Source organism: Polypterus senegalus, chromosome 12 (assembly GCF_016835505.1).
Source record: "Polypterus senegalus isolate Bchr_013 chromosome 12, ASM1683550v1, whole genome shotgun sequence".
Classification (NCBI taxonomy): Eukaryota; Metazoa; Chordata; class Cladistia; order Polypteriformes; family Polypteridae; genus Polypterus; species Polypterus senegalus.
Window position 1 is genome coordinate 46075150 of NC_053165.1, and position 12687 is coordinate 46087836.

General features: G+C 37.7%; 1 protein-coding gene across 1 annotated transcript in view; it reads right to left on the bottom strand.

The window, feature by feature from the left end:
* lamb2l (laminin, beta 2-like) overlaps positions 1 to 12687 on the bottom strand; it is a 161469-nt gene that overhangs the window by 87448 nt on the left and 61334 nt on the right. The window contains 5 exon segments of the mRNA XM_039771057.1: positions 1938 to 2001; positions 2077 to 2265; positions 3452 to 3525; positions 3844 to 3976; positions 9950 to 10119. Of these exon segments, the coding sequence (XP_039626991.1) occupies positions 1938 to 2001; positions 2077 to 2265; positions 3452 to 3525; positions 3844 to 3976; positions 9950 to 10119 (630 nt within the window).

Below are 12687 nucleotides of genomic sequence, written 5' to 3' on the forward strand. Positions count from 1 at the left end.
GAATGGAGGTGGCCATTGAGGAAAAAAAAGAAGTGGTGATAATATCATGAGTTTCTGAGACATGAGGGTCATTAGTGAAGGGAAGTCAGACGTGGCTACAGTCAAACATATGAGACAAGACACATTAAAGGGAGCTTGCTACATTTGTACCCAAAATGCAACACTACATCCACAACTAGAATTATCCAAAATATTCTTCAAAATATTTCTTTTGTATTTCTAAAAATTTTGGATGCAGCTTAATATTTGTCAGTACCCATGAGCAATGTTTTCATGCTACCATGAAACTGTTCTACATTAGAACATTATGTGACATTTGAATTTATTTCAGGATCATATTGAAGTTGAGTTTGTAGTTAATAACAAGTGAATCTTGTGAGTTTTACTTTCAGAGATGACAACTTTGAAATTTTATAGTGAACTGTGTCTATGAACTGTATAATCAGTGTGTGGTAGCTTGACTAATATGTTAGTTTTACGTGACATTTCAGCCTCTTGATTAAAGAGTTGGTAACAGTCATCTTTACAAGGCAATACACTCCTTACTATCCAATCAAGTATAAAGACTGCAAGTTTCATGTCCAATAAAATATTTGCGTATGTCTGGTGTTATATTTCAGCATGGGTTCCTCCCTGGGCTGGGATTCAAACTCTAATTTTATGTTTGTTTTGTTCATTTTTTATTATTTCATTTATATTAATGTCACTTTTGTTAATTATTTTCATTATTCTTCTGAATAGTTTTTGATTTTTGTCGCTAAGCCTTTGTTATGTGCCTTGTGTTTTGGGGGCGGTTCCCCAAGAGGCGGGGCCACCTGTCCATCACCACCAAGGACTTTCCTCAGGTCTTTAAAGATGGAGGGTTTCCCACAGTCCCTGGCGATTTACTCAAATACGTGAGGGAGTCAGTGAATGTTTATTGTGTCTTTGGCTTCTGCTTATTGTGATTTCTGGATTTTTGACCTCCTACTCTGTTCTTTTTGACATTGCCATTCAATTACCATATTGGGACTCTGTGTGCTTTACGATTGCCTTTGTTATTTACAACTCATTTGCCGTTTGTGTTCCATGGAGCTTTCTTTAGTTACAGTGAGTTAGTGAGACATAAACCTTTTTATTTTTTAAAGATCCTGTATCTAGCAAGGGTTTGACTGTGAACATCCTCTAGTGGGCATTTTGGTAAGTTGCAGGACTTTTTCATGCTTTGAACTTCAATTTCATAACTTATGGTAGAGATTGGGCAGTGTGCTAAAGTGTATGACAATGACTAATCCTCTTATCAATCTCAGGCTTGAATAAAAGAAATTCAGTACTGCAGAAAGAAGTAATCAGCAGCATTGAACCACTGAACTCTCAAGCTGAAGGAGAGGCAGTTATCACAATAACCGAAAGACCGAGAAGAGGTTGCCAGAACATATTTCTAAAGCATAAGAGATTTTACTCCTTTGACAACATGTGGTATAACATTCAGAAGAGACTCATTCAGATCTTCAAAACATATAAAGAGTCATAAAGAATAATAATAATAAAAAAAAAGCTTTATGTTAAATTGTGTTTCCTCCCACAATCCAAAGACATGCAGGTTACGTGGATTGGCGATTCTGAATCGGCCCTAGTGTGTGATTGGTGTGTGGGTGTGTTTGTGTGTGTCCTGCGGTGGGTTGGCACCCTGCCCAGGATTGGTTCCTGCCTTGTGCCCTGTGTTGGCTGGGATTGGCTCCGGCAGACCCCCGTGACCCTATTCGGATTCAGCGGGTTAGGAAATGGATGGATGGATGGATGTTAAATTGTGTGTTAACTAAGTCACCGTTGGGAGAAAACACTTTACAGATATGATGTACAGTAAATAATACATTACAGTATATAGACTGTCTAATGGGAAAAAATACCCTTGAGATTTTATTTTATAGGAGTATTTGCATTATTATGTCTCCTACCTTGGATCTCAAGACTATATGGGTCCTTTACTTTGATGGAGGGGTCCAGAACCTTATAAATAACCTGCAAAAGAAAGCAATTTAGTGAAAAGAGCCTACTAATTAAAACATTATTCACATTAGATATGCATATAATGACCTCTCCTTCTGTAGAAGGCTCAATATCTGAGTACCGCTCCTCACAAATGACATCATTGATATGGTGAAGTGGCCGAAAAGGAATGGCGGGAAACATCTTAGTGCAGTTGTATGAGAAATAGCGATAAGGCTTCCATGAGCGTCCAAAGTCTGCAGACCTCTCAATAATCATTGCAGCCGGTCGAAACGTCTAGAACACACAGAGACATGAACGGAAAAGAGAAACATAACTGTAACTGGTGTCGGTGTTTATTATTATATTTTTTAAAATAATGTGTGATAAAAAGATAATCAAGAAATGTTTTTAAGTTTCAAGGTGGTCCTTAAACAGTATAAATAAATAATACTTCATATACAAAGGAAGATATCCTTGAGATTTGTGCTTCAATCTACGGTATATGAAGAACCTGCAATTTCTTTTTTGAAACTTGTGACAGGATTTTTAGTGATTGTTCGGCTTCTGATTTGTTACTGACATAATGTCACTTCTTCAGTCTGTAAGTCATTTCCTGAAACCACTTCAACTAAATCTCATGATGATGAAGCAGTCTTCTGAAAATATTAAAATGTAAAAGTGCGATGTTGTGACTCTTATTAATTGAAAAATACAAAACAATAAGAATGAATAACTATAACTGTTTCACAGACCACCTCTAATCTTTATTAGAAATATCTTAGCATTTTAAGTTGTAGACTACATGCTGTATCTACCACAATAATGCAGGCTAAGTGACATTTCAAGTTACACAGTAGCCGGCTGTTAGTCTTCACTCAGCAGCTTACTGGTTCAGGTGTATTGTAAGCCCTCCACCATAGCCCACTTCACAGACATGTTGACATTTACAAAAAATATTATTTTTTTAAACAACTTGTAAAGTCTAAGTTAAAACAACATGGATTAAATGTTAAAAATAGTAGACAGCTTTCCATAAACAACACCTCAGGAAGGAAATGCATTCTTTCCACACTTATAATAAGCTGTTATTATTTGCATTATCTAAAATAACAAAGGCTGAGTTATGCAATAGATAAACTATGAAGAAGAGCAACAAATGTTCAGGTGATCTACCAGAAATAAATTGATTTATCTAAACATTCATTACGTCTATGTTACTAGGGTGAGAAGAAGGGGCCTGAGTTGCCTCGAAAGTTTGCATATTGTAATCTTTTTAGTTAGCCAATAAAAGGTGTCATTTTGCTTGACTTTTCTCTACATTACGTCTATATGTAATTTTATGAATGTGTTTTTTGTTAAAAAAATAAATAAATTGACATTATTTAACACAAGCAATGATAATAACAAAGTTATAATATTGTTATAGCTTTTTTTCTGATCAATGAAATAAAAGAATGCCCTCATGCATTCCTGAATATACCTTAAACTTCATTATGAGATGAGTAAAATGGAATTCTGCTTCAAGATCCAACTGAATGTTAACTTCCTCCATCCCTGAAAAACACATGTACAATACGATAACCCAAAGTGAGTAATTAAAGGAAAAAATGCAAACAACCACAGTGCACAATTTTCATTAGTTATTCAGGCTGTAATTAAAAGAACACTGCATAGTCCAGTACAGCTTTATCATAATTCCTTCTAAACTGAAGTAGAGATGTTTTCACTTGCGAGATAATACAGAAGAAGTGCTAGCCCCATTTTTAATATGATTTCATCAGCCTGCTTTTTTGTGTTTCTCTTACACATTTTAAGCTTTCAAAATTGACACTAAGCTCAAGTGCCAAGAAAGACAGACAGAGTTTCCTTTACCATTTGATGACTGCCACCAAGTCAGATCCATCTCTTCATCCATCATGTAGATGACACTCTCTATTCTGTGGCTCCTCTTTGTGATCACGTCATATGGTTTTCGGGAGTCACAAGTAAAGCATTTGTCTTCTTGCTGTACCAAAAAAAACAAAAAAACTATGATACTATGGTATTTTTCTTTTACAATTTTAGCACTCTTTAAATAAAAGCTTTCTTTAACATGATCATTTACATTGGTAGACTTTTTGCTTGTTATACAATGCTAAAATGCTTTAAATATTGTGACCTCTAAGGTCTACTCATGCTTCATCCTCAAACCAAAAGAGCACAGAAGTGACAAAAGGGTTTTATTACCCAAGGGAGGTGAACATTTAAAACACTTTCCCTTAAACTCAAAGAGGTTCAAAAATAACAAAAACCTAAGCCTTCTGGCCATTCTATTTACAAAGCACCAGCTGACTGAGATGTGGCTATAAAATGTTGTTATTTTACATGTTTAAAATAAAATGTGCCCCAACTATGCTTTCATTAACTAACGCCTGAATTCACAGCAATGTCTAACAAGCAAAATAAAACTGTTATCTAGATGCAACTATTACATGTGGATCCATACAAATGCAGTGGGATGCAAAAGTTTGGGCAACCTTGTTAATAGTCATTATTTTTCTGTATAAATCGTTGGTGGTTACGATAAAAAATGTCAGTTAAATATATCATATAGGAGACACACACAGAGATATTTGAGAAGTGAAATGAAGTTTATTGGATTTACAGAAAGTCTGCAATAATTGTTCAAACAAAATCAGGCAGGTGCATAAATTTGGGCACCACAAAAAAGAAATGAAATCAATATTTAGTAGATCCGCCTTTTGCAGAAATTACAGCCTTTAAACGCTTCCTGTAGGTTCCAATGAGAGCCTGGATTGTGGTTGAAGGTATTTTGGACCATTCCTCTTTACAAAACATCTCTAGTTCATTCAGGTTTGATGGCTTCCGAGCATGGACAGCTCTCTTTAACTCACACCACAGATTTTAAGTTATATTCAGGTCTGGGGACTGAGATGGCCATTCCAGAACGTTGTACTTGTTCCTCTGCATGAATGCCTTAGTGGATTTTGAGCAGTGTTTCGGGTCGTTGTCTTGTTGAAAGATCCAGCCCCGGCGCAGCTTCAGCTTTGTCACTGATTCCTGGACATTGGTCTCCACAATCTGCTGATACTGAGTGGAATCCATGCGTCCCTCAACTTTGACAAGATTCCCAGTCCCTGCACTGGCCACACAGCCCCACAGCATGATGGAACCACCACCATATTTTACTGTAGGTAGCAAGTGTTTTTCTTGGAATGCTGTGTTCTTTTTCCTCCATGCATAACCCCTTGTTATGCCCAAATAACTCAATTTTAGTTTCATCAGTCCACAGCACCTTATTCCAAAATGAAGCTGGCTTGTCCAAATGTGCTTGAGCAGACCTCAAGCGGCTCTGTTTGTGCTGTGGGCGGAGAAAAGGCTTCCTCTGCATCACTCTCGCATACAGCATCTCCTTGTGTAAAGTGCGCCGAATGGTTGAACGATGCACAGTGACTCCATCTGCTGCAAGATGATGTTGTAGGTCTTTGGTGCTGGTCTGTGGGTTGACTCTGACTGTTCTCACCATTCGTCGCTTCTGTCTATCTGAAATCTTTCTTGGTCTGCCACTTCGAGCCTTAACTTGAACTGATCCTGTGGTCTTCCATTTCCTCAATATGTTCCTAACTGTGGAAACAGACAGCTTAAATCTCTGGGACAGCTTTCTGTATCCTTCCCCTAAACCATGAAGGTGAACAATCTTTGTCTTCAGGTCATTTGAGAGTTGTTTTGTGACCCCATGTTGCTACTCTTCAGAGAAAATTAAAGGAGGAGGGAAAATTACAATTGACCCCCTTAAATACTCTCTCATTATAGGGTTCACCTGTGTATGTAGGTCAGGGGTCACTGAGCTTACCAAGCCAATTTGAGTTCCAATAATTAGTTCTAAAAGTTTTGGAATCAATAAAATGACAACGGTGCCCAAATTTATGCACCTGCCTGATTTTGTTTGAACAATTATTGCACACTTTCTGTAAATCCAATAAACTTCATTTCACTTCTCAAATATCACTGTGTGTGTCTCCTATATGATATATTTAACTGACATTTTTTATCGTAACAACCAACGATTTATACAGGAAAACAATGACTATTAACAAGGTTGCCCAAACTTTTGCATCCCACTGTATATTAACAAAAGAGAATTGATTGTTTATTAGTATGAGTTTGTATAGTGAGATAAATGTACTTTGTGAAAAGATCTACGAAACATCTTTCAGAAATTATAAGCTATAAACCTCAAACAAAGTTTGCCAAGAGTTACACAAAAGATACAGAAAGACACAGAAATTATCTTAATTGTCAGGAAAATGTATATGGTGGCCACAATGTACATAGAGTAACTTCGGAAGTCACATAATTAGCTGATTAAGGTTCAATTATGTCCAGTTAAAGTGTCACATGATCTGTCACGTGATATCTCTATTAAGAGAACTGCCCTGAAAGGCCCTTGACTCTGCAGCACCACTAAGCAAGCACCATGAAGACCAAGGAGCACTCTGAACAGGTCAGAGACAGAATTGTGGAGAAGTATAGATGAGGACTGAGTTATAAAAAAATATCCCAAACTTTGAACTTGCCATAGAGCATCATTAAATCTTTTACAACAAAATGGAAAGAATATGGTATCACTGCAAACCTGACAAGAGAAAGCCACCTACCAAAATCCACAGACCAGGCACTTGAGGAATTAATCAGAGATGATACAAACACTGAAGGAGCTGCAAAGATCCACAGCAGAGATGAGAGTATCTGTCAAGAGGACCACTTTGTGATATTCACTCCACAGAGTGGGGCTTTACGAAAGGGTGGCCACAAAAAAATAAAAAGAAGAAAACAAGTCTGGAGTTTGCTCAACAGCACATGGCGAACTCCCCAAACACATGGATGAAGGTTCTTTGGTCTGATGACTAAAATTAAACTTTCTGGCTGACATGGGAATCACCTTTCAACCACCCTGATAACACTAATCCCACAATGAAGCATGGTGGGGGCAGCCTAATGCTATGGGGATGTTTTTCATCAGAAGAGACAGGTAAACTGATCAGGTATAAAGGAAAGGGCAGTTCATGAGGAAAACCTGTTTCAGTCTACCAGAGATAAAAGGTCATCCTGCAGCAAATAACTCTAAACATGCTGCTAATGTCACACTGGAGTGGTTTAAAGGGAAACATCTAAACATCTTGGAATGGCAGAGTCAAAACTCAGACCTCAATCCAATTGAGAATCCATGGGCATGATTTAAAGATTGCTGTACACCGATGCAAATCATCTATCTTGATGGTGCGAGAGCACTTTTGTCCTGAGAAATGGGCGAAAATCTCAATAGTGAGATGTGCTAAGCTAATAGAGACATTCCCAGGAACACTTGAAGCTGGAATTGGAGCAAAAGGAGGTGATACACAGTATTGACTTTGGGGTGACGAGTATCTATGCACACTCAGGATTTCCTTTTTTTTTGTCCTAATTATTGTTTTTGTCACATTGAAAAAAAAAATCCCACCTTCAAAGTGATGAGAATGTGGTGTAAATCAGATGGTGCCATCCCCTCAAAAATCCTTTTCAATTCCAACTTGTAATGCAAGAAAACAGGACAAACACCGAGGGTAGTGAATACTTTCACAAGGCACTGTAAGTATTCTGGCGTCTTGTGGTAAACAGCTTTATAAGTCACATGCAGAGCTTTAACTCTTTCAGGGCTGATGTCGACTTTTGTCAAAAGGAGGAGTTGACGATGGTAATCAACTGTAAACTGTGACAAAGCCAACTGTTATGTTTTAGTTGCACTCTCGTTGCTAGAAGGAAAGTTAGCTTCACTGGTTTGACCGAGATTTCCTGCACTTGTGTGAGTAGCAAGGCGCAAACAACGGCAAAAATGGGACTGACATCTGGCGAGAGATCAAAGCAAATGCGTAAAGCAAAATACTCTGCAGACGACATATTGCCTCTTCACTCCGAATTGGACTATGACTTGCTGGAATTTTGATACAGGTGATCGTAAAACAAATGTGAGGTTCCAGCTTCAGCTGATAGGTCCCCAGCTAATCATGGTGCTGACAATGTTCGCCAGGTAGGACTGCCACTTGACAATGATAAGAGGTAGAAACCAGACTGCAATGCACTGCGACCGTGATCACTGCTGCTGCCCCAGCCACACAAAGACAACCTGGCAGCAAGTCTGCTGCACACTCTTGGCAAACTGGCAGCCACAGCATGCAGCAACAGATGTCTTATGTTGATTTCTGTGTGAAACCATTGCTTTTCAGAAAGGGTCTTTTGGAAAAAATATTCAGCTCTCAAAGAGCTAAATACAATTCACTATTTAACAGGAAAGCACATTAGCTTCTCTCAATGATATTTTCAGATCATAAAGGTCAGAAATAGTTGGGCATTTTCTGAATTTCATCTCTAGTGATCATCACTTTAAAAAGACCAATCAGAGTAGCAAAATATCCAGCATACTACAAACACTGAACTCACTCAATTTAATGATGTATTTATTTACATTTATGACTGAACACTGATATTGCATATTTTACTGCCAAAAAACACTGGTGGCACTGCTGCCTCCCAGTCACAGATCTGGTACATTTACATTTATTTTTATTTGGCTGATGTCTTTATCCAAGGCGACTTACAATATTTCCGATACAAGTGGTTCCATTTCTTTTTGTTTTCCATTTGGAGCACAGGCCGGTCAAGCGACTCGCTGATGGTCACACAGTATCAATAGTGGGATTTGAACCCACAATGTCAACACACTGCCTACCTTCTGTAACATAGCATAGGCACTGGTTATGGTAATCCTAAGTTTTTTTTTCTTTGACTTCCTTGGTCTCCCCATCACAAAAATCTTAAGTTTGGTTAAAATGAAACTATAACTTGACCCCCCAATGATAGAGTGAAGGTGTGCACATTAGCGTGGTCAGTGGTGGGCCGATGGCTCACCCAGAGTGAGTTCCTGCCTTGCACAAGATGTTGCCAGGATAGACTCCAGAATTCACAACCCCAATCTACAGTAAATAAAGAGAGTTTGAAATGGATAAATACTGTAATTGACACGAAATGAAACTACAGAGCTGCCACTTTAAAGCAGGATTGTTTCAGTACCTTGGAGAGAGTTATGGCATTTAACCACAACAATCGACAGCAAATCACTTTCAATGTATTTGACTGGTAGTGGTGGGCACTGGTATGTTTATACATTTATATACTTAATATAACTTAGCAATACTAGTTCTAATTTGTAGCAAATGTCAAGTCTTGCTTTTCATCAGCTACAGTAAACAGTAACAGAGAACACTGAAGTTCATATTTACAACGATCTACAATCCATGTGACACATTTTCAAGCCTTGTTGGTAGCAAAATAGGTTTAGATAAAATGAAATAAGGAAATACATTAATTTTGAAAATAAAAAATGTTAAGTGCTAAGACACATTTCAGCTCAGTTAAAAACTAAATAAAACAATAATGCAAAACTTTTTCAAACTCAAACAAAATAACATACATGACTTTCTCACAAGATTACAATATAAATTACACATTTTTGCCAACTACGTCATAATATAATCACTTTGATTTCTGGTTAGAAAAAGCCAATTCTAAGTGTTCAGTCAAAAACACCTACATAGGATGGTTTTACGGATAAATTCTCCTTGAAACAGCATTCAATCTTCCAAATCCAAATCCAGTTCGACATCTTTAAATGAAATTTGGCTTGGTTTTGACATCTTCCTAGCATAAACTACATTAAAAAAGGTCTATATGTCCTGTCTAGAATCCCACCTTCATTTACCCTCTTTACAAGATGAAGCTTACCAGTGAGTGTTCTATATTAAATGAAATGGTACATTAACACATGTAAATATTACATTTGAGTAAAAATAGCATTAATTTTCCTAACTCATAAGCATAATAAAATAAGTGTGAATGATCTGGTTTTATGGCAACAATAAAACTTTGATATCAGTACACTTACCTGAAGATGGCTGACAATGCAGTATTCTTCTTCAGTCCACAAGCCACAGGTGGATGAAGCACTGAGTTTGTCCGCTCGACCGATCAGGAGATTGCCTGTTGCAGGATAACAGCCACCATCTGAACAACCTTGAGGTACTGAAGGCCTGTCTTGGGCCGTAACACTGAAAGCTACCAAGGAAAGAAAACAAAAAATTAACAAGCTTGAAGTTTTTACACTAATTATAAGATAGTGATTAATTTTGAGTAAAATCTGTTAAAAAATATTACATTATCCTCATTAATTTTAGGAAAACATAAAATGTGTAATAACTGCGCTCATGCTCAACTAGCGATAAGTTACACTCTCTGGCCATGCTAGAATGAAGTTGGCCACAAAAACCATACTTGCCCGTCAGTTTCCTACCCGCCCTCCACTCCAACTCCCCAGATGACGGACAAAAAAAAGATTAAGGTTCATTTGGTGTAACATGAATATATTAGACAGTAATAGAAACAAAACATGAAGCAGACCTGACCTCCCTCGTCTTAACTATGAAATATCTAAAAATTACAAAATGAAAACAAACATCCACTTACACACAGAATCCAATGTGAAAACACAGTTAAAGCAAAGACTGAAAAATGGATGAAAACCGGCAATGTCCCAAATGATGAAGTGATAGCAGAACACAATTGAAATGGGACCATTCCGAAATGTGAACCAAAACAGTATCACCGGTGAGTTCAGGGAAGCAGTTCGACAACCGAGGGTAGTGGATGAGGAAAAGTTAAAAACACCTAACTACCATGTGTAACTGGATGAAAAGTCATGATCTGTTTTTCCTTTGTGGTGAACTACTAGCAGCGTTTGATAGGATAAATCTTGATTTTTTGTATGCTTCCTCTTCTCTCCTTTTTCTTGAAATGCACACCCTATCTTTAAGTCTATCTTTTTATTTTATCTTTTAATCTGGACCTATCAGGAAAACCCCACCTCCAAAAAGGTCAAGCGCTATAATTGATGACATCCTTGCAGATGCCCCCACATGATAATACATGTTTTAATGCATTTCATCATGAAAATTATATCAAGTACTTATCTTAGCATTCTAAATGTTCAGGGAGCAGGAATATCATGAAATGAATGTATTCTGTGTGCTGCCTATGCTTCCTCATAGTGCAAAAGGAAGTCAGTTTAAGAAGCACGTAGCGATTAACATGGTTCAGGAACACTTAACACAAAGCATTTAATGTGCTACATAACTTATGACGGGGTTTGAGAAAATCTAGTAAATTAAATATTCATTTTAAGATGAAGTTTAGTTTACAATGTTCTACTTTAATAACGAATTATGAGAATTATGTCAACATGTTGACTTTAATCTTGACAAACGGCGAGAATAAAGTAGAAATATCGAGAATAAAGTCAACTTAACGACTTTATTCTCGTCATAAGCGTCGAGATTAAAGTGGAAATGTCGAGAATAAAGTCAACATGTCGCCACACTATTACACAGTACCCAGGTACATTACACAGTATTGAAAAACATAAAACAAGTACAACTTGGCTTGCAGTATTATATAGTAGTGTAGAAACAGTATTCGCACATTTTAACATAATGGTCCACATCCAACATTTTAAATCCAAAGTATCTCCAGACAACAGACGTGACTCCTTTTTCCAGCAAATGTTCTTCTGTGTCATCATGTTCAACTTTATTGTCTGCTACAGCTTCAGTTTCGGAATGTTCTCTGTCCATTTTCACCACGCAATACCTCCACTAACACATGTACTCCGTTGCATGCCTGTTTAGCGGTGTAGCAGTGAAAAAGAGCCCCCCGTGTAACACCTCCACTAACGCATGTACTCTTTTGCATGTGTGTTTAGTGGTGTGGCAGTGAAAAAGATCCTCCTTAAACAGTTCCCCACTGCGCCACGCTCCGAACATTGTTTAGGCAATTTAAACCGGTGTTACGGTATAAGAAAAATCCATATCATAACAAAAATAAAAAATGTTTTTCTGTATGAACCGGTATACTGCCCAGCACTACTGCAGGCCATTCACAGGAGATTCCACCTGGCCCTCTTGACGTCACTTCTGGGTCCGAGCCTATTGAAGAATATCTTGCCGGCCCCAGCCCCTGTGATGTCACGTCTGGACTTGAGCCTATGGCTGAAGACCCCTATGAGCCCAACCCCTTTGATCTCACTTCCTGTCTTCTCCTTTAAAAGCCTTCACCTTTTTCTTATTCCCTCAGTTCTGTTTTGGATTTGGTTTTCTGCACATCAGTGCTGTTATACATTTTGCAACTTTGCAGCCAGGATACCAATATACGGGTGGCTGCCCCAAACCTTTTTATGACTCGTGTCTGTTTTTTGTGACAATATATATGTATACATGCAAGAAAAAGATCAGACAAAGACAAAACTTATAAACATTGAATAAATAAAATTCACATTTTTTGTAGCCCTGCTACAAATGTATAAAACTGACTTTGCCCTTTTACCATGCGACTGAATCTTGGAACTGGAAATCGACATGCGACAACTCATTACAGACAGTTTGCCTACTGGTTAACAAGGGGAAGTCAAAGCAGTCGGGCAATCATTACAATTCTGATAGCTAATTCACCATTCTAATAACTCCTTCTCATTTCTATACTATGTAACTAGCAACATCACCTGTCAAAGAAGACAGCTAATAGAATGATTAAAAATTATTTGCTGTCTCTTGTTCTATTTGTGCCTTCAGTGCC